The sequence below is a fragment of the Pezoporus wallicus genome, unplaced genomic scaffold (assembly GCF_028554395.1).
Source record: "Pezoporus wallicus isolate ANWC-B61680 ecotype Strahan unplaced genomic scaffold, APGP_CSIRO_Pwel_v1 scaffold_7107, whole genome shotgun sequence".
NCBI classification, from domain to species: domain Eukaryota; kingdom Metazoa; phylum Chordata; class Aves; order Psittaciformes; family Psittacidae; genus Pezoporus; species Pezoporus wallicus.
This window is the reverse complement of record NW_026642114.1, coordinates 2,391,486-2,413,359: the sequence shown is the minus strand read 5'-3', so window position 1 is coordinate 2,413,359 and position 21,874 is coordinate 2,391,486. Positions and strand designations below refer to the sequence as shown.

Sequence of the window (21,874 nt, the reverse complement as noted above, 5' to 3'; positions counted from 1 at the left end):
GGTTGTGAAACTCAGTAACAGGTTACTCAGAGAAACTGTAGACTCTGCCTCCCTGAAGAACATCACTAGATGAGGCCCTCAGCGATATGATCAATATATAGGTTTGTTTTCACCAGAATGTTGAATCAGATGACCTCTCAAGGTCCCTTTGAGCCAGAATTACTACAGAATACATGAGTAGTTGTGCTGGTTTTCCCTGGGATAGAGTTAATTTTCTTAATAGTAGCTAGTATGGGATTATGTTTTGATTTGTGCTGAGAGCAGCGTGGAGAATTCAGGGATGTTTTAGCATTGCTGAGTAGTGCTTACAGAGAGTCAGGGCCTTTTCTGCTTCTCACACAGCCCCACCAGTGAGTTGGTTGGGGGTGCACAAGGAGGTGGGAGGGGACACAGCCAGGACAGCTGACCCCAGCTGACCCAAGGGGTATTTCATACCATATGGTGCTATGCTCAGTATAAAGCTGGGGGAAGAAAGAGAAAGCGGGGGATGTTCAGAGTGATAGCATTTGTCTTCCCAGCTAACCTTTTTGTGATGTAACCTGCTTTCCTGGGGGTGGCTGAACACCTGCCTGCTGAAGGGAAGTAGTGGATGAATTTCTTGTTTCACTTGCACACATGGCTTTTGCTTTACCTATTAAACTGTCTTTATCTCTACCCAGGAGTCTTTTCACTTTTACTCTTGTCTGGGGAAGCAAGCAAGGGGCTGTGTGGTGTGTAGTTGCCAGCTGGGGTTAAACTATGACAGTAGGCAAGTACAGCACAGAAACAACCAAGACAGTGTAGAAACAAACAGGAGCGCCTCTCTGTTTCGGCAGGTGTGGATCAGGCCTTCTTGGAAACAGTCAAGGCCATGCTGTACTGGAGTACTACATTTGCTTAGAATAATGCAGTCTGTGCTTTAGTATGATGCAAGTGCACGAGATAGTAGCATCAGTTGCTCACTTCCTGATCATGCCATTCTCTTATTTCTACTCCTTGGTATTCAGATGGCTCAAGAAACTCATTCATGTCTTTACAACAGACTAGGGTGCTGGATTCTCTCTAAGAAATCATCGTGCTTGAAACTTACCGTCTTAATTGTCATTCCACCTCTTGAAAGTATCACAGTACTAGAAGATACTCTTTCAAACAGTCTTCTACAGAAACAGTCAGCTCAGAGGTCTTATCCAAAATACCTGCTTAAAGTTGTGCCTGGATTCTCTCACATATGGTTCTGTCTTTTCATCCCCAAATGATGTTAATTGTTTGAAGAGACCATGTTGCTGGTCAGATGTAAACTGTGCTGAACAGAACTTGTGATTATTTTTATAGCCAGTTTTTACTCACCTGCCTTGTTAAGCTAGAATGGCTGCTGATAAATTTATACAGTCAGTGGAGTAAAGACACTCACAGATAACTGCCTTATGCCTGTATTTAAATACTAATTTTCAGGCTGTTAGAATTTACTATACTTGTAAAGTTAGCATGTTCTTTACGGGCCTGCCATGAGTGGCTACATCAGATACTTGGATTTTGTGGTTTTTGTCTACTTTTTTAAAATAAAAAATACTTGCAGAAATGTTGAATTACTTTGTGAAGCACAGAAGGAAAAAATACTGTTGTGATCTGATACAGTAAGTGGGAGATAGCTTTAAAAAATTGTTCAGGGCTTCTAAACCAGGAGAGCCTTTAATGTGTTGAAGAGTCAGCAACGAGTTTGCATTACTAAAAGTTTGCACTTCTGTCATGACAATGTTTGTGTTCCTAAAGAATTTTTAAAGTAAGTGACCTTTCTTTTTAAATGCTTTTTGTATTAATCAGACAAATGTGCATTTAGGATGTTCTTTAAATTTTGAAAGTGCCTTTCCCATTTATTAGCACTCCTTCAGCTTCCTAATGTGCAACTGTCCCTTCAAATCTCTACCTCAGTTTATGTGAAATTCCTGAAGCAAATCACAAAATATTTTCATTGAACTGTTTTAGTGAAGTGGTTTTTATACATTTGATCTTAAATAAAATGAGTAGAAACAGACAGAAGTGAAATAGATGGATCGTAGATGTTGAAATAAACTATCATTCATTCTTTTTCAAGGTAGCAGTGATGGTTCTGAACTCAGTGAAGAGACCTCCTGGCCTGCTTTTGAGAGGTAAGAAAAACTGCCACTCAAACCCTGCATTTCTCTAGTTAGACCTTACTTACAGTCTTTCACTCAGTCCTGAAAATGTTGCTTTATTTTAGTGATCTAGAGATTTTCTGTATGTAAGAATATTAATAACTGTAGTAACGTCACTGGATCTGGTAAAGCAGTAGACATGTACCTTTTGCTCACTAGTATTTAACAGGGATTTTGTCTAATTGGGTGCATACTCATTGCACACATTCTTCTAAAAAGCTCAACCAGAGTACTGTTAACCCCCAAATGATTTTTCTGGTTTTATATATTTGTGTATCTTGTGTGATATTCATATGACCTATCTGCTTTTAATTTTCACTTTCCCCAAATTACTTCATCTGTTCTTTGTCCCTTTGTTCTTGTCATTGACGCTGTCAGCTGTTTTCTCTCTCTCACCTGCTTTTCACTTCTTTGTTACTTGCCATTGTGTTACATGGGAAAACACAGAAATGCCCCTTTCTAATGTCTGGTTTTGTGGTCTAGAATTAACATTTTTGCTCCTTATCCAATACCTTCAAATGCTCAGGTGACACTGACTGCTTCAGTCCTTTCCCATGCTGAATTTGAGAATGTGGAAAAAGACTAACAGCTGTAGTTTTATATAGTAACAGTTGGAAATTTCATCTTCCCACACCTGAGTTAAGATGCACAATACAGTGCGTAGTTTCCCTGTATAATTCAATTTCAGGTAATCCATCAGCTTCAGAGTTGCCATGGATGAATTTTTTTTACTGTGCTTTGATGACATATTTTGTAGAAATTTTTGTCAAAAGAACTTTATGGGTGGGAACTGTTACCACAAAGCTTATGTTCTGCTTGAATTCATTGAAGCAGTTGAAGTTCTGTGTTACTTTTTGGAAAAAAATCTCTGAAATCTCTCTGTGCCAAAGGTGCACTCTTTGATATTTCATGACTTAAATATGATTACATACATGAAGAATGCCCTTATGGTTCCATTATGTAACCAATAAGAATGTTCCATATGGGCATAGAAAGAAAATTGGATCAGAAAGAAAATTTCTATCTTCTGTGATGCAACCTGCAGCATGCCGAAGATTTTCTTGCTTTTTACTTCCCTGCTGCCTTATGAAATTAATCAAGTTCAGTCATTTCTCAAAGATAAAAAGTTATGTGGAAAAACCTTAGAGAAAATGGTGAACTGAAGTGCTTTTACTTCAGTAGCATAAGAAACTTCTAAATCTCAGTAAGCCTTAGGCTTCAGCTCCAGAATTTTTTGGGTGGACTTCTGAGGTAAAGCAAATGTTTTCATCCCTGTCCTAATGAGAACTGGCTGGCCCAGACTCTCCCTAGTTAAAGGTTTGCTCTATGTAAGACAATTATGTCAGAAGACTCCTCTTCCAAATCCCACTTAACCTTCAGTACTTTCTTCTGAGAGATCTCTTTGAGAACTCGGTTTGAAGTTGTATGTTTTTCAAGGTGAGTTTTCTTGCCTGCTTCCAGGGAGAGGGTTTGGGTTCCTCACAGACATTCAGAACATCATGTGTGAGATTCCTAGACACAGCAACCTTGTGTCTGTTCCTTGATGAAGCGCATTTTGGAATTTCATAGGTAATACACTGACATGCAAATGTTAAAATTCAAGTTAACTCGAGGGTTTCTGTCTTGATCTATACAGTGGATTTCCATTGTTGTAAAAGAGTCTAAGTGAGGGAAAAGCATTCGTTATCTGGAATGGACAGCTACTGTCAAAATTGGGAAACATCCAGTATTACTAATGATTACTTCCTTTTCAGTGTCAGTGGGAATTCAGTATTTCCCAGTGATTTAGGAACAGGATCTTTGGGTAGGAGGACTTAAAAGGAAGAAATAAGATACTCCACATGCAAATTCCCCATGTAACAGAAGGAATTGTAACAAATATTTTTGATTTTTCCTGGCCCTCTTGTTGTTTGTAACTGAGAAGTGCAGAAGGGGTGAGAAGCAGGGTCACTGATTCTTTAAGTGCAACAGAAACTTAGTTTGAAACTTGAGAGTTTTCAGCATTGGGGTGTCCCCTTAGGCTAATCAAAGTTACTTAAAGGACTTTTAATTCATAGAACCATAGAATAGTTAGGGTTGGAAAGGACCTTAAGATCATCTAGTTCCAACCCCCCTGCCATTGGCAGGGACACCTCACAGTAAACCATGTCACGCAAGGCTTCATCCAACCTTTCAGCATTCACAACCTCCCTGAGCAACCCATTCCAGTGCCTCACCACCCTCACAGTAAAGAACTTCCTTCTTATATTCAATCTACACTTCCCCTGTTTAAGTTTTAACCCGTTACCCCTTGTCCTGTCACTACAGTCCCTAATGAAGAGTCCCTCCCCAGCATCCCTATAGGCCCCCTTCAGATACTGGAAGGCTGCTATGAGGTCTCCACGCAGCCTTCTCTTCTCCAGGCTGAGCAGCCCCAACTTTCTCAGCCTGTCAAGTCTTGACAGTTATATTGTGTTAAGGGCAATATACTAAGTGGCAGTTCAGTTTCATTGGTTGTCATCCTGTGTGTCCCTGAATTGATTTCCCTGAAATAGCATGAATGCAAGAGTGATAGTCTTATTGTTATGCAAAAAAAAAAACAAACAAACAAAAAAAAAAAACCACAACCTTAAAGGTAAGAAATATATATCCACACACAAATATACAGCTTATATTACCTTTTTTCCTTCAACTGAATTACTGCTTTATTTGTCTACATCTTGAATATTTTCTTAAAAATTTTGGTAAATTTGAAGGTATAGTTATGTTGAAAAACAAATGATGGCAAATTCTGGGCTAGATTAGAAGGTCATAATTCATTAGTATCTTTTAGATAATTCTTCCTGCAACAAAGGCAATAGTTGGAGCTGGTTTTAAAAAAAAAAAAAAATTAAAAAAGAAAATTAAAAAAAAAGACAAAACCAAACAAATACCCCTCATTCTTGTTTAATGCTGCTGATCTTTACTGTATCCCTTCTATAAGCCTGTTTGGTCTGCTGTATGCTATTCTGAGTTCAGACTGAAACATGAAAATTCTAGTTGTTTAGGTTTCCCATTCTGAGAAATACTGCCCTGTCTTACTTCCAGCTAATGCAAAGCCCCTGTTACAGGTGACAGATTGTTAGATTTATACTATGTAGGAGATTTTGCCTGTAAAATTCTCTTAGGCTTGTACATAATTGCCTTAACTTGTACTTAACGTGCCTGCTCCTGCAGATTTAGAGCTGATTTTAAATCTTCCAGCATAATACAAGCAACTAGAAAAACAGAATAAATAGGTCAGGACAAAGTGCTTGTGCTTCTGTTAAATTAAACTCAGTTGTCAAAGGGGTCTGATCCCAAATAATGGGATTCAGTAAAGTGAAGTGGAATTCAAAATGCAGGTCTAGAACACAGTTGTTGGCTAGGGATCACAGTATAGGTCAGGATAAGGACGAAAATGTGAATCTTATAGGTAAAGTTTAAAGCTTATATGAATTGGAGAATTGAAATGTTGCTTAGCTTATTTCAGTGTTACTTAATACAACAGGCATATTTTGACAGTGCTTTTGATTCCTTTCAGCCCAACATCTTGTGTTTGTGCATACTAATAGAAGTTGAAATTTTTTTATTTTTTTTTTTTTGGAGCGACATCCAAAGTCAGATTGGTTACTTTACATTGAGTTAATCTCTACAAACCAGATACAAACTTTGCTTTCAAAATTCAAAATTCCCTGCCAGTAAAACAGTTCAATATTACGAGTTCTGACAAAGCAAACATCTGATGAAATAAAAACCTAACATAGTATCTACCTCTGCATGCATTTTTCTAAATAAAATTAGCCTGTTTCTTAAATGGATGATGTGGCTTTGTGATGTGCACACACAAATATACTATGCTGTTTTAGCAGTCATGCTGTTTGTGTGAATGAAAGTATATGTAATACGTACAATTTATAATGGAATCCAACAGGAAGAGGTTGTACCATTCTCTCGGTCCGGGGACAAGAGTGTCACGAAATGGCTATCGAGGCCACATGAAGGCCAGCAGGTACAATCTCCACTGCACACAGAGGTGTCAAACTTTCCCTCTGGTGTTGGTGATTCGGTTTGGTTTAATAATTAAGTGGGTGTTTTTTAATGTTATGTTTCTAACTTACATGTCAAAATAAAGAGACCTTCTTCAGACTTGAAACTTTTCTCTTCTGTGACTTAATCTGTATCACCATTATGGGCTTTTGTTCATTCCAGTCTGCAAATCCAAATTCTGAACCATTGGATCTTTATATCAAGGCTTAAAGATGTTTTACCAGAGGTAGCTTTCTAGCTGCATGCCACTGCATAGCAGTATTGGTAGTTCTGACATGGACAAAAAAGCTGATACTTGTGCTGATGGCGTTCAAGATGTTTTCTTTGCTGGCAGTTCCGTATTGAATTTCTTTTCCCCTCTCCCCTGAAATCAGAGATTTGTTATATATATTGCATTAACTGCAAGCTGATAGCATAATAGAACTAATTATTCTGGTTAGTTAAAATACAAATTCTGACTCCAGCTGTGTGGCACTGTAGTTGGGAAAGAGATGGCCATTAACTATGAAGCATTTTTCATGTTAAGAAGCCAGCACTGTCTCTCACTGAATTAAACTCATGTTCATATATATCAATGTCCAAAAACATCTCCATATCATCATCCTCAGTAGGTACTGCAATGAAAATGTTTGCTAAACTTCCAGTTTACTGTGAATGTTCATGAATATTAGGATCAATGGAAATGGCAAATCCTGGCTTACTTCAAAATGAGTTTCAGGCACTACTCAATTTCTTGGCTTTTCTAGAAAGCTGCTGGGTTTAGCAGTTTAGTTCTATGCTCTGACTGACATTTCGTGTTGTAATTTTTTTTCTTTTTATTGAAAATGTTTTGTAAGTCAGTCAGCTTCATAATTTTAATAAAGCTGAGTTTTATCTTCACAATGCTGTACCTGGCATTTGTTTTGGCCTATTGGTCTTGGATCCTATGTAGGGTATATGTTCAATAGAGCACCAGATGCATTAAAACACCTTAAAGCTGTGGTTTGGGTTTCTACTCTTTATTACTGCTCCTGCCCACTCTTCTTGCTTTCAGATAAAGATTGTGCATGTTTGAGCTGCTCTTTGGTTTCAATATGCTAATGATTCTAGTGTTCCTAACAAAAAAAATAATCTTTCTTGCAAGGGCTGAAGGAGAGGTTTTAATGCATATGGCAACTGTGTGAATGTACTTTAAATGTTTGCTTTTTAAATTTAATTGTTCTTCTATTTCAGTTGTCTTCAGTTTTCCTTTTTTAATTCAGGATTACCTGCTTCACTAATTAATTTTTCTGATCACTTTTGCTTGTTAGTGTAAATTCCACAACACCAGTTCATTGTAACAGCAAAAGTCTTTTTCCACAATGACGTCCAATAAGTACTTGTCATTTCTAAATTAAAATACAGGTACTTGAATTAGTTTGTGGTAATGATTGGAAAACTACTTAAGGAAGAATGCTTTTTCACACAAATCTTCACATGTTCCTTTCAGCTCCCTAGAATCTGAAGATTTGGCTGTTCATTTGTATCCAGGAGCAGTTACTATTCAAGGTGTTCTCAGGAGGAAGACTTTGTTGAAAGAAGGCAAAAAGCCTACAGTAAGATTTTTGATTCATTTTCACACCTTATTCATTTGCCCAGTTTATAAATACAGTAAAATGGCCACTGTGCAACTAATTCCAGTGTCGGAGATCATCTCTGCCTTGCTAATCGAGGTTTATGCTTCTGTGGTGGATTATTCAGTTTATAAGGCTATAGCCGTAATCAAGGGAGTAGAATAGAAGTGTAATGCTACATAAAATTTCTTAAAATTACTGGTAACTCTAAAAGAGAGGAGCATGTTTTGTCTTCCTGAATGGTAGGTGGATCCTAACAATTTATCAACATACAATAACTTTTAGCATTTCCATTTCAAATGCTTGATTGTGAATTATAAATAAAACTATATATTCATGGCAGTGGGAGGTGCTTTATGACTGTACAAAATGAAAAAGCAGCAGATGTGCTGTAACTCGATACGTTCAATAAGGGTTGCAGAAACTATAGAGTGAGATGCAGAAATCTTTTCAGATTCGTGAGAAAAGCACATGTTCTTTCTGCTTTCTAGATTTTTAATGCATTCAGAGGCCTACACAAATAACTAGAAACAGCAGTTTTGGAAACATGGCTGGCAGTTTAGCTGGGCAGTTAGTGCTGTCATGTTCTTGCAGGATGATGCCTGATATTTTACAGCTCAATATTATGAAATATTTCACTCATCTATTGCACTTTTGGTTTTTACTCTTTTCTCTTTAGGTAGCATCTTGGACAAAATATTGGGTAGCACTGTGTGGAACCCAGCTCTTTTACTATGCTGCAAAATCTCTGAAGGCTACAGAGAGAAAACATGTATGTAAACCAGACATATTCCAGTATCATCTGCCAAAATTAAAATGTTATTTCCTGATGTAAACACTGAAAGTAGTTCGGGACTTGCATGATTTCTAGTCTGCACTATCTTGTCTTCCAGTCAGTCACCTCCTATGGATATGCCCTAATGGAAGTACCATGCTTGGTTTATACGCTACACCAAGAACATCTGCTTTGCATATGCCATGTGTCTCTTTGAGTTTGTTGTTCTATAAGGGAAGGAACTATATCATTGGGTCTGTCTGCTTTTCTAAAATAGACGTCTTATTTTTTGATTATCTCTGAGTCTTGCCACCGTTTGTTGCTACTTGAAATCCAAACAAACATTGATGTGGAAAGACTGAGAAGTCACTACGTATGGCATTAAGCATGTACTGATTTAATATCTGTGGTAAATTAGACTTTTTTTTTTTCTATGTAATCCTGTAGTCTATTAACTGCAACAGAGTACAGAACACTTCATGTTAAGCAGAAACCTAGCATATCATATGATGCTGGCTTTCCATTTATTTGCTACAGCTTTGTTTGAAAGAAGCTAATAAGACTTTGCTTATGTGGGGAAATAGTAATAAGATTTTCTGTAGATGTTCCAGGGATGTTACAATGTGCGTAGTTCCTTGTTTTGCTGGTTAATTACAATGAAAGGGGATGCCGCCAGAGAATCTATTAAGAAAGTTTGTAAAATCTGAGATACTTTTATCTTTTTCCAAGTTTATTCACTAGTTGAAACTGCTGCTTACAGTTGCCTTGGCCAGTGTTTCAGATTAATTTATGGCAATGCTCACTGAAAGATGTTTTGCATAAAGCTTGTGTAATCTTATAAACTGAGATGTGCTTCTAGAATCCTTATAAGTGGCCTTTTTCCTTTTTTTTTTTTTTTCTTTGCATCATCCTCTTCAGTAGTCCCTCCCCTACTGGCTCTGATGTCTTAGGTGAGATTGAAACTGATCCTACTCAATTTGTCTTCCAAATTAAGACAATACTAGCCCAGACAAAAGGACTGTTAGCCAAGAATCCTGTCTCAAGCATCCTTTAGAGAACTGTATGTGTTTGGGTGTATTTGCCTCTGGTATCAGTGAAAACTTTATGGAAGGGAGTCTGTCTCAGTAAAAGTAAAGGTAGTTGGAAAGAGCAGACTTGTAAATATCATGAGCAGAAATACAAAGTATTAAAGCAAATGAAGAAGAAAGAACCAAGGGGGAACTTGTGCTGGCATCATGTCTCTAGCAGTTGGTTGCTTGTTTTTTCTGGAAACGTTGAGAAATGGAAAAGAAATTTTTTTGTAATGTCAGAATTCATGGTCCTGTTATGATGTGATGCCTTTAGGCTTTATGCCAAAATTGCGTTTTGTTTTCTTTTAAGAATAGAATATGTATTTGTAAATCTCTCGTCTACTGCCTGTCAAAGTACTGTATGATGGCAGACTTTATCATAGTTGTACCTATTAAATCATAAGCTTTTTCAGTATTGTGCATAAATGTTTTAAAACAATCTAAGTAACATATGGGTTTAGAGAACTTGGAAAAATTGCATAGCTGGTAATTTTATTGTTTGGAAATTAAGTATATTGAACTTTTGTGGTCCGTTTGCATACATGTTTCCTTCACAATAACATTCATTTAAATGGTCCTGCCATTCCTTTAGGAAAAGTGAATGAAGTAAAAAAAGTAATAAATGTAAGCATTCAAGACTGGTATCTGATCCTCTTGAGTCTCTGACTGCAAAAGCCTTTGTCTTGAAACAGAAGCTTTTGTCGTGAAATGCAGTCATACCCATTTAGAATGCTCTTTCAAAAATTATTTTCTGAACTGATGGAGCTAACTTTTAATATTCCCCAAGTCACTGCTGCGTGGTGATACTTACAACCAAACTACTAGTGAATAGAGACTAGTCCCTAGGAAGCTGTAATCTGTCTCTCATCCTTACGTTCTAATGTTTCTTTGTCCAAGAATGTGCCAGCCCAATAATGAAATTTGCAGATAGAGACTAGAAGACATTGTCCTGGGTTCAGCAGTGGCAGTCATGTTTCTCCTTGTGGTAGCTGGTGCAGTGCTGTGTTTTGACTTCCAGCCTGGGAAGAGTGCTGGTGATACCGATGTTTTCGGTTGTTGCTAAGTGATGTTTACCCTGACCAAGGACTTTGTGAGGCTCATGCTCTGCCAGGGAGGAGGGGAAGCTGTGGGGAAGCAGAGATGGGGTGCCTGACCCGGGCTGGCCGTGGGGGTGTTCCATACCACAGCATGTCATGCCCGGGGTGAGGGGTAACTGGGGTTACCCAAAAGGACACAGGCTTCTGGGTCGGACTCGTTTCTTGCCCGGTGGTATTGTATTCTCTTCCCTTGTTATTTTCTCCTATCATTGTTGTCGGTGGTGGTAGCGGTGGTGATTTGTGTTGTACACTGGTTGCTGGACTGCTCTTGTCTCAACACGTGGGAGTTGCACTCTTTTCAGTCCTCCTTCCCGTTCCTCCGGGAGTGGGGAAGGGGAGAGCCCCGGGGCAGGGGGGGTGTTTCTTTCACAGTTGGCTCTGTGAGACTGTACTGAACTATCCAGTGCAACCTAGGCATTGTCTGTACACAGCTGAAGACTTGCTTTTAGCTTTTTAGGGCAGCAGACATATTTTGTTCTGTTTGTGTTTTCAAAGGATGTTACGAAGCTCAGATCTTCTGTGTGTTTTCCCAAGTACAGTCATGGTTAAAAATAATGTAATACCTCTTAGCTACAGTTTGGATTGTCTTTCATTGAAATAAATAGTTCACAGTGCATGCACACATACTTCTGCTCCAGAGTTTATTACAACACAGAGTATGGTCTTTAGGCAGAAGTTAAGGTGGAAAATAACCTGGTAACTGCTGGGAGAGACTGAGGTTGGTGGATTAGGGAGAGAGGCTCCAGTTTAATAGACAGCCTAGTAATAGGTGGTCAGTAACTTTGTTCAGGTAGTCTATCTGTGTTCTAATTTTAGCCTAGGTATTGATGGCTTATTTTTCCATGCATTTCACTACGGGGTTATAGCCCAAAACCTCAGCTTTTGTTCTGCAGTCTGTGAAGATGGCTACAGAATAAACTGTAGGTGGTCAACCATCCATAGCTAGCCAGTGCATGGGTATAAGGTCACTGTACAAATCCACTGGTATTCCCAAGAGGTACATTCTGAAAAGAAAAAAAAACTATATATTTGAGGCTATGTTTTGGTTTGTTACTGTCCAGGTTAAATGGATAAAAAGGATGATGCTGTCTACTTTGAATCGTTTGTTTTTCAGATGGATACATTTGAGATTTTCACAGGTAAAATATTCCAAGCATCTTCTGGAGCCATGTAAACATCTGTCTTTTCAGCTTCCTTTCTCAAGGCCTCTGTGACATGGAAAGGAACGCTGGCAACAAAAAAGTCAGTCTGCTATATAAAGTTTCCTGGCTTAGAACTCTCATGGTGAATGTGTCTTGATTACAGGCATGCTTTTGACTGTTCCGCTGCTGCTATTGCTTAAAGGCAGCTGAGACTGAGAACTTGGAATGCACTGACACTAAAAGCTCTTCCAAGCTTATACTAGCCAAACTCTTAGGAAAGTTACTTCATAAAAATCTCAGTGTAATCCAGCAAAAAGTGCAAGAGATCCCCTCCCTTATAGACACAGGCAAGTCAGCTCTTCTCATGCCTATGATCGAAGACAAAGGAGTGCATCCAGTATAGTGTGTGTTCTAGATGTGAATCTAGTCAAGAGGATGTTGTAGATACCTGGATGTAACAAGCTTTCTTGTGCTGTGTCTACTAAGAAACACTACTGATTATAATGAGCTTTGCATTTTAAGTCTTGAAGAGGTTTCAGTTATTACTACAGTACTTGTAAAGTTGTCTGTAATGAGCATGTGAACTTGAGAGCCCAGAGATGTGGCACAGCAGAACCGGGGAGGAGTGTGTCTCGAATGCTTAAGGTTTTCTCTCATATGCTGAAAAGGTAGCCACAGTTGAGCTTCTGTGATAGAACTGTATCACTTGTGCACCTTCAGAAAAGGACAACAGTAAAAAATAGCCAACTTGGAATTAGTCTTACGTAAAGCATTCACCCTGGAAAATGTGAATATGCCCATAAAAAAATTTTATTTCTGTTTATAGTGATTGAGCTGGAAGAATCTCACCAGTTTCTGTGACAGCATAGCATGCATGAGAGATTTTTCCATGTTTGTAAGTACTTGGAAAAGTAACAGAGGTTTTTTGAAGCTTCATGCTTGGGCATGAACCCTTGTTCATTCCAAGCCTTCCACTGCATTCAGAATTAGACCCATTTATTGGCATTCTAGACGACTTGGTAGTAGTTGTTCAGGCACTTTCCCTGAAATACCCTGATAAAGAATGCTGTCATCCTAGGAAGTATGTTCAACCACCAAGGAAATGATTTGAGTATTAGAAAGCTGTAAAATCTCAGCAGGAGAAGAGGAGGGATCTGTAGGTGCCAAAAGGTTGGAGTGAAAAGTCTGTTCACAGATCAATTCAGAGGTTTTGATTCAAAGATGTATAAAAGCCCTTGAGCTCCGAACAACAAGAAGAAATGAATTATGTGAAGCCTAGCAGTAGAGCTGTGTAATTTTATATGTGTATTATAAGAGGTCATTCCAGTGACCTATATTAAAAAAAAAAGTGAAGAGCAACGAGGAACATTAAATTACAATGATGCTTTCATTCCCTTCAGGTTAACAAAGCAGACTTGCTGTTAGCAAGGCTCTGCGTGTCAGTAGGGAATGAACTGCCTTGGGGGATTATGTAAACATGGCATGCAAATTCAGCCTTGCACAGGGATGGAAAACTGACATGTGTTTTAAGTGACGATGGATTGATGCTGGCGGGAAACACTTTCCTTGTGTGGAGCTTTTTACTTTTTGGAGAAGTACCATGATTAGCTAATTGTTTTGAATTAAGTGCAAAAGCAAGCAAGCTCTAGCAATTTTGATTGCATGGCACTTTTATATATTGTATACCTACTGTTATGATATATAGCTAACATAGGAAAGTGCAAATGTTTTCATGAAACTCTAGAAAGGAGTGCAGTTTAAGAGGTACGTTGTTGATCTGTAGCCTGTTAAAACCACTTGTGAATCAAATTTCAACCTCTGGGAAAATGATCTATTAACACTTTGTAGGACTACTTGGAAGTTTGCATTTTGCAGATCCCTTGTAAGTGTAAGCTGTGCCATCTTTATTTTTCGAGGCAATGTCTTCAATGGATCCATAGCAAGTCCTTTAATAACTCATAAGCTGTATCCTTTTTTTTTTCTTTATTATTCCCTTTCCCTGTCTTTATTCCTTCTTTCAGATAAAATTCCTTAATGTTTTTCATCACTGACTGGAATTTTCAAAGGAATTTTAGTTTCCATTTGGAAAGATGTAATACTGTCTGATAGAGCTTTACAATTTACTTTTCTTATGAGGTGTTAACAAATCTGTCTACCTTCCAAAGGCAGTAGAGTTACTTAACTTTAATATATATAGTTCTATCGGTTTTATGAGGATTAGTCTTTTCCCACAGTTTTAGCCTTAGTTACAGCAAAAAAAGGGCATCCATTTTGAAGTTTGGCAGGCGGGTCTTTCCTAAGAACAATCATCATCACTCTTATGCTTAAGCTATCTGTACAAGCATCCTTTCAAAGTTTCCAAGCTTTTATATTTCCACTAACATTAGATAAAGGTCAGCTGAACTTGACTGGTAGGAACTTGTGATGGACTTCCTCCAGGTGTAACTATAGCAACAAAAAGAGGGCAGTACAGAGATGATGCATTCAGACGTTTATAACGTATAGAGAGACTGGACTCTTAAATTATTCTGAACTTGCTTCAAATTGCTTTTTGTTTCAAATGTTGGTCTTAATGTTTGTTCATTTAAAGTTCTAACGTAGCCTGTTGCACAAGCCCCAGACAGATAAACTTATCTGGATATTCAAGGTCTCCAGTTAATCTGTGGCATAGATTAGAATAACTGACATTAGACTCACAGTGGAATTTTACTTATAAAGTAATTGTATTCCTATATAGAGAATATTCTTATAAACTCTCACATTACTTTGTTGTGCTCTCAAGCTTATTAGCAGTAATGGGTTTTGCTGTACCAGAGTTCTAGATTTGGAATAGTAAAGCAATATCTCTAAAATGAAACAAAAGACATATTTAATGTTGTAAATCTGCTGTGTGGTGTTAATATGGAGAATTAAAGTATTCTAGAAGTATACATTTATTTTAATGACTTTAAAGGTTCCTGTGATTGTATTAGCTTTATCATTTCTAATAATGTAATTAAAGAGAGGTCAAAATTATTGTACTAAGAAAGAAGTTAGAATACAGATTTCACAAGACAGGAGGAAGACACATCTGATGAGGACCTACAGCAGAGTTGGACCTCCTGAGCAGAAAAGTGAGGTAAAGCACTGCAGAGGGCAAGAGTGCTAGGACTGGTGAAAAATCTGACAGATCCATGAATGTAGGAAGAAGAGATCAGATCTGGCAACCAGAGAGTTGGGAGAAACTGAATGAATTAGGTATTGGGAAGAGAATGGGAGCACCTGAGCAAGTACTGAGAGGTGATTTGTGAGGGTCTACTAAGAGATAAACAAGGAGACCAGGGAGAAGGAACCTTGTGGTTTGGAAATGGGTTGGATTTAATGGACAAGGAGCCTGTAACTGAGAGGAGAAGCCTGACAATTAGGAAATAATACTGACCAGGTGAATGAAAAAGGGGAGTGGGACTAAGAGAGGCTAGTGTAGCAGAGACAGATAGTGTACTTATAAGAGGCCTAAGTTGTAAGTGTGTGAGTAGCACTTTGAACAGGAAAAACCTGTCATTTTGAACATCTTGTTGATAAATGAGCACATTGTATTCTGTGCACTTGTTTATTGAATCTATACCCCCATTTGATCCATTTCATTCATCAGGTCATAATATTTAATTGCACAGTTGTGTTATCTGGTTCACAGGACTCATCTAATTACAGTCTGTTATAATACTTAACGCATGTTAACTTTGAATAATTATGGCACAGGCAAGTTTAATTCTCAGTTTGTTAACAACAGAGGGATTAGCTTTGCTTTGTTAATGCCCTTTTCTGTACTGGAGTGTACTACACGTGCAATAACGTCAGGAATGCTATTGTTTTCATACAGTACAGTTTAGATGCCTTTTGGTACATTTTGGGGGATTTTGGTACTGCTTTTCATTTGTTTTGAATATCATTCATTGTATTAAGCTCTGTTTTCACCAATTCCATATACAATTCATAACATTCTTAATTTTATGAAGTTCTGTGCTTCCTTTGAAGTTATTCTGTGTCTTGAAAGAGTTGCATTGAAAAGAACTGCCCTTTTGCGTGCTTATTCTGTGTAGTGTTGTCTGTCTGGCTAAAGCGTCTTGTTCTACTTCAGTTGGTCTCTGCTTGTATTTGCAGTTCAAATCCACACCAAGTAAGAATGTGTCAGTGGTGGGCTGGATGGTGATGATGGCAGATGACCCTGAGCATCCAGATCTCTTCTTATTGACTGATTCTGAGAAGGGTAAGCAATGGTAGCACCAAGAGTGCAGGGATCCTCAGAATAAACATTGCTTTGCTGAGGCATTCATAAGCAACAAAGAGAAATTGGAAAGATGTTATTTTTCACCTATTTGGCTGCTCTGAAACATGTCATATGTGCCTTTAGAATGCTATGGGAACAATTGTCTGTGGAGAATCCTTAGAGACTACATTGAGTTCTAAGAACTCTCCAAACTAATAACTCCATTTGTGCTTCTGTTGCAAGTATTCATCTGCATTCTTTTAAGCTATGTTTAGGCCACTCAGAGGCATTTTCACATATGTGAAAATGTAAGTAACAATGAAAGCAAGAAGTTCAATATTTAGCTAACACTAGGTACTTGACCAGTCCCCTCTCCTCTCCAATTGAAAAATAAAACCCAAACCATGTGTTCAAATGTAGTGCTCTTACCAGTAGGAAAACTCCTAGGAGATCTTGACAGTTTTGCAGAGAAGCCTTGATTTCCATTACTCTAGTGTAGCATACTAGTTTCAGTTTAAACAGTGACTCATAGAATGGTTTGGATTGGAAAAGACCTTAAGATCATCCAGTTCCAATCCCCTGCCATTGGCAGGGACCCCTTCCACTAGACTAGGTTTCTCAAAAGGCCCTGTCTTAACCTGGTCTTGAACACTGCCAAAGATGGAGCATTCACAGCCTCCCTGGGCAACCCATTCCAGTGCCTCACCACTCTCACAGTAAAGAACTTCTTCCTTATATCTAACCTAAATCTCCCCTGTTTAAGTTTGAACCCAAGTCCTGTCACTACAGACCTTGACCGTGGCCCTTCAAGCTATGCAGAAAGAAAATAATTTGCTTAATGTGGTTGACTACCTTGTCTACTTCAAGAATTAGTGTATTTTATTTCCAAGCATCTATTCTAGTACCACTGATACGTGGTGTAAATTATGAATATTGGTCCACTTAAGCTCAGTAATAACAACATGAAATATTTTTGTCATATCTGGTCTTTCTGAGCCTAAGCAAGCACTGTGTAACACCAGACACTGAAAATAATAGTCTGAAATGTGTTGATATTTTAGGAACAGTCTTCAAATATTTTCAAATCCAACTTTCTAGAGTGTATTTCAGTGCTATCTTGCACTTCTTAAAAAATTATGAAATCATATTAGCAAATTGCAATAATGGTATTGAATAAAAACATTTCTATTGTAGGGCTCTGAGAATGTTTTGTTCTTTCCTCATTCTCACTGGTGTTAGTTGAAATTTAGAATGTTGGAAAAGAAGGCAGATGAGCTGAAACTTCTTTCACAATAGGCCAAACAATTAAGTTGCACCTATGCCAGACTAAGTGTGAAGTTATGTGACCCTTCTGCTATTAAGTCTTTACATAATGTTTTAGTTCATAGGTATTTGAATATGGGTAGGATTTTAAATATATAGGATTGTTTATGTTTCTTTATCAGCTTTTTTCTGTACCTTTCTCATATAGGAAATTCATACAAATTTCAAGCTGGAAACAGAATGAATGCAATGCTCTGGTTTAAACACCTGAGTGCTGCCTGCCAAAGCAACAGACAACAGGTGAGAGCAAGGTGTTGAAAAAGAGTATGAGCTATTAAGAACTCAGAACAGATAAGTCTTCAAGATGACGAAGCTGTAACTGATAGCGTTGTATGAAGAGCAGTCTACTCTGAGCAGCATGTACATCAGTTTCACATGCCTGTTGATCTGCTTAGCTTTCCTGTTTGTCCTTTTGCAAACAAGTCCTCAAGAGTTTCTGTGGTAATGAAGAAAGATTTGGGGCTATCTTGAGGCTACTTTAAAGCAATTGGGGGAATGGAAGGAATGCTCTAAAATACCTGTCTGATCAGCAATATCTTTGTCATTGCCTATTTAAAAAGGCTATAGTACAGTTATATAAAAAGCAGTAAACCTTGGCATTCAAAAGTATAAGAGACAGTGTGAAGGAGAGGAAGTTCCTCTGTGTTCCTGGCTGGAGAATGTGGGAATAGTGGCAAAGAATTTGCAAGCAAGTGGTGACTTCCAGGCAAGCCTGAAAACTGCCCTCTGAGGACAGCTTCTATTCAGTAAGGCTTAACAATATTATTTAATGCAAACTTCTTTAAAGCATTCAGCCCCTAGCTTGTGCAAACACAGCAGGCTTAAGGGTCTTGGTGAAGCTTCCTGTGGAAAAAATGACAGCAAAGTGAAGATAAGTGAAGGAGATCTTAAAAGAAAAAAAATCAGGGGAGGATTAGTTAAAGGGGAAAAAAACAAACAAAAAAAAACACATCTTCCACTGAAAGGCAAAAACCCTGATACCATAATTTGTTGCATATTTTCTGTTTCCTGGCATGTTGTGTGTAGTTGTACTATAGGGGTTCCTGCAGCATAGTTGCATCTATAGAAGAAGCAGTGCTCCACAGACATTAGGGTATAAAGGCTGATTTACCAAATGGGGGGAGGGGGTTGGAAATCCTGTAAAAGTTTTTCTCTTGATTGTGATTTGACTCCAGAGCAGTGCCTTCCGTAGAGAGATGCCTTATGGTACTATTTACAATGAAAGATCTTGTTTGCTTGTTAGCAGTATGACTGCCTAAGAAAGTTTAGATGTTTAAGTGTGCTTCTGATGGAGTATAGAAACCTACCCAGTTTTGAATAATATTGGGAACTATTTTAATAGATACTACTTTTAATTTTAATGATGGAACTTTAGCCCAGTTGATCATTTTTGGTTCTACAGGTAAGTGGTGAATTATAGAATGGTTAGGACTGGAAAGGATCTTAAGATCATTTAGTTCCACCCCCCTGCCATGAACAGGGATGCCTCACACTAGACTGTGTTGCCCAAGGCTCTGTCCAGCCTGGCCTTGAGCACTGCCAGGGCTGGAGCATTTACCACTTCTTTGGGCAACCTGTTCCAGTGCCTCACCACCCTCACAGTAAAGAACTTCTTCCTTATATCCAACCTGAACTTCCGCTGTTTCATTTTAAACCCATTCCCCCTTGTCCTATCGCTACAGTCCCTAATGAAGAGTCCCTCTCCAGCATCCCTATAGGCCCCCTTCAGATACTGGAAGGCTGCTATGAGGTCTCCACGCAGCCTTCTTTTCTCCAGGCTGAACAGCCCCAACTTTCTCAGCCTGTCTTCATAGGGGAGGTACTCAAGAAAAATACATGCAAAATAAGAAATTCATGCTTCAAATCTGACCAAACTCGGTATTTATTGAAAGTCATCTGGAATTTGGTGGCTCGTTAATAACCCAAGTAAACGAGATGTTGCTGATGGGAAGAAGATGGGGATGTAAACTAATGTAATGCAAACTAGCTTTAATCTTCATGAAAGGGGGTGATGTCTACAGCAGGCATTCAGGTTTCCTATGGGAAAAGCCCAGGCAAGTGTTTATGCCTTATTTTTTTAAAATTAGCCTTAAAAATACTGGAAGGCCTACATCAATCACTGACCTGTGTGCCAAGAATTCTGTAGGTGGGACTCAAGTGAGAAACTTCTGCTTGTGTAGTTTGGTGCTGAGATTTATCATGCTAAGGTTGTTTTGCTGACAGCTTAAATCTTAAATGTCATCAAAATTATTAAGATCTGTGGCAATATATATAAAATTATAAACCACACAGCAGCTAAATACTTTGGTTATACCTTGGTTTTCTTCAGCTCTAAGTATATTTGTACTGCTGAATGATAGTTGTGTTCTTCCTCCCATTGTTTGGAGACAGTACAAGCATTAATGATGTGCATTTAAACAGGTGACTAGTCTGTGAAATGGTGGAGTGTAGTTAGCTGCTACACAAACTAAATTTGCTATATTTTTGTTTTAAGGTTCCTGCCAACTTGATGACCTTTGAATAATAGCTTAATTCAAAACAAAAAAAAAAGAACAATTTAAACCATCTCAGAATTGAGAACAAGGTCCTGATGACAAATGTGCCAGCTGTATTCTGTGCCAGAACAGCCTGTCAACTCGATCTCTGAACTCTGGAGCCCTGAACAAAGCCACTGATGCTTGGGGAGTAGAGTCCCCCGAATTAAAAAATGGAGTTACAACAAGTATTGCCATGGACCATGCTTCATTCTGTTCTCTGAACTGACCTGTGGAAACCACTGCCTTAAAGAGTGAAAGGAGGAACAACATGAAACACCAAATAGTGTGTGTGAAATTTCTGGCGGTGCTGTGCTTGAGTTAAATAGATAATAGATTGTAGCTAGTTTGAGTTTCTTTTAACTTTATACTAATTTTGAAAATAACTCACCTTTTTAGGCATTCTTAAGAAAACAAACTGGTATTTAAGACTTGTATCAAAAGCTATGTATGAACCAGGTAAAAGAGGTACTATGCGTTCTAGATATGCTGTTTATACCAGGAGCTGTCAATGGGAGCTTGTCCCAGGCACATTTAGCCTGGAGCAATGTTATTTCTCTCAGACCTACAAGTATAAGAAATGTTAACCACTGCAAGCTGAAGTAGCAGTAAGCTTGCAAACCTTAGTACTGTATGGGAGCCATATTCCCTACAAGTGGCACAAAGGCTGAGCACTTACACACCAAAATTTTTTTTGGTACGTTGTTACCTAATTCCGTGTTAAAAATGTAGTTCACGTGTTTTGGGTGGTCAAGGTGTGTGTGTGTGGAAGAGACAAACCTGAAAGCACTGTGGGGTCAGAACTGAGTGTTTTCTTCCCATTTGTTTCTATACCTATCACTCCTCTACATGCAAAGGTTGAATAACAAAAGAACCAAACACCTTGGTATAGCTCACTGAGACATTTTACTGCTCTGGGTATCTGTTAATTATCGGTTAGGGGCCACTGTTCGCATATGGTGTTTCATAGTATCACTTAAGATCTCCATTTTAAAAAGATAGAGGCACAGTTTCAAGCTTTCATGTTCTCATTTGGCAATAACTGATTTTTAGTATCTGTCTTGGTCAAAATAGTTGATGTTGTGTGGTGCTGATAACATGGCCTAAAGCAGACCTTACATATAGAAACTTCTCTGATCTCCAGACAAATAATTAATATATTAGAAGGTAGGGTAACCTAAGGAAAGAAAAGATGTGGGACTGAAAATTCCACCCTTGACAGGCATAATTGTTGGTCACTGAAATTACTCTCAGAGAAAAACATTATGGTTGTAAAAAGGGAGCTGTGCTTTATGTGTGTTTTATGCTTAAGACTTTGATACTTGCTTTATTTGGATTTCCTTGACGTCACCTAGATATAGTTTCCTGAATGATTAGTCTTTCTTTAATCTTCAAAAATGCAATCTTTGTAAAGCAAGGAGATGTTGTCCAAAATGTGACTCTGATGTCAGAACTCTGAAGTCTGTGAAAAAGTAGTAACTGTTCCATTGACATTGTGGTTTACTGGCCGTAAATATGCCTGCAGATTCCACCATGAATACTCCTTTTTAAAAAGAAATAAGCTACCTACTAGTCTGTGGCAGAGTTCTCTAACTATCTAATAAAGGTTTCTACTAGTAGTTATTATTTTGAAAATGTACAGTTTGTTTATTGCATTGAGTAGAAGCCTATAAATTTTTTTTTTTTTTTTTTCCAGGGTTAGATTCATCTCTTAATGGAAATTATTGGGTTTTTTTTGGGAGGGAAGAGGGGAGGAGGGGGAAGTGGAACAAAAAAAAATGATAATTAAATCACATTGCAAAACAAACAAAACCACAACAAACTTCAGCTACTTAGTGATGTAGAATAAAGAGTAATAGGCTGGTTTGTTTCCAGTAATTGTTCTTGTGAATAGG

The 21,874-nt window shown here is 38.2% G+C and overlaps 1 protein-coding gene across 5 annotated transcripts in view; it reads left to right on the top strand.

The window, feature by feature from the left end:
• The window catches only part of RALGPS2 (Ral GEF with PH domain and SH3 binding motif 2), a 117,687-nt gene extending 96,085 nt beyond the window's left edge, over nt 1-21,602 (top strand). For 4 of the 5 annotated variants that reach the window (XM_057427455.1, XM_057427457.1, XM_057427456.1 and 1 more), the window contains 7 exons: nt 2,072-2,126; nt 6,085-6,162; nt 7,669-7,774; nt 8,472-8,564; nt 16,017-16,122; nt 17,594-17,685; nt 19,940-21,602. In XM_057427455.1, coding sequence (XP_057283438.1) covers nt 2,072-2,126; nt 6,085-6,162; nt 7,669-7,774; nt 8,472-8,564; nt 16,017-16,122; nt 17,594-17,685; nt 19,940-19,969 — 560 coding nt within the window. In that variant the 3' untranslated portion in view covers nt 19,970-21,602. The remainder of the gene's footprint in view (nt 1-2,071; nt 2,127-6,084; nt 6,163-7,668; nt 7,775-8,471; nt 8,565-16,016; nt 16,123-17,593; nt 17,686-19,939) is intronic. The other variant, XM_057427459.1, reaches the window with a different exon arrangement.
• Nucleotides 21,603-21,874: the final 272 nt, after the last annotated feature.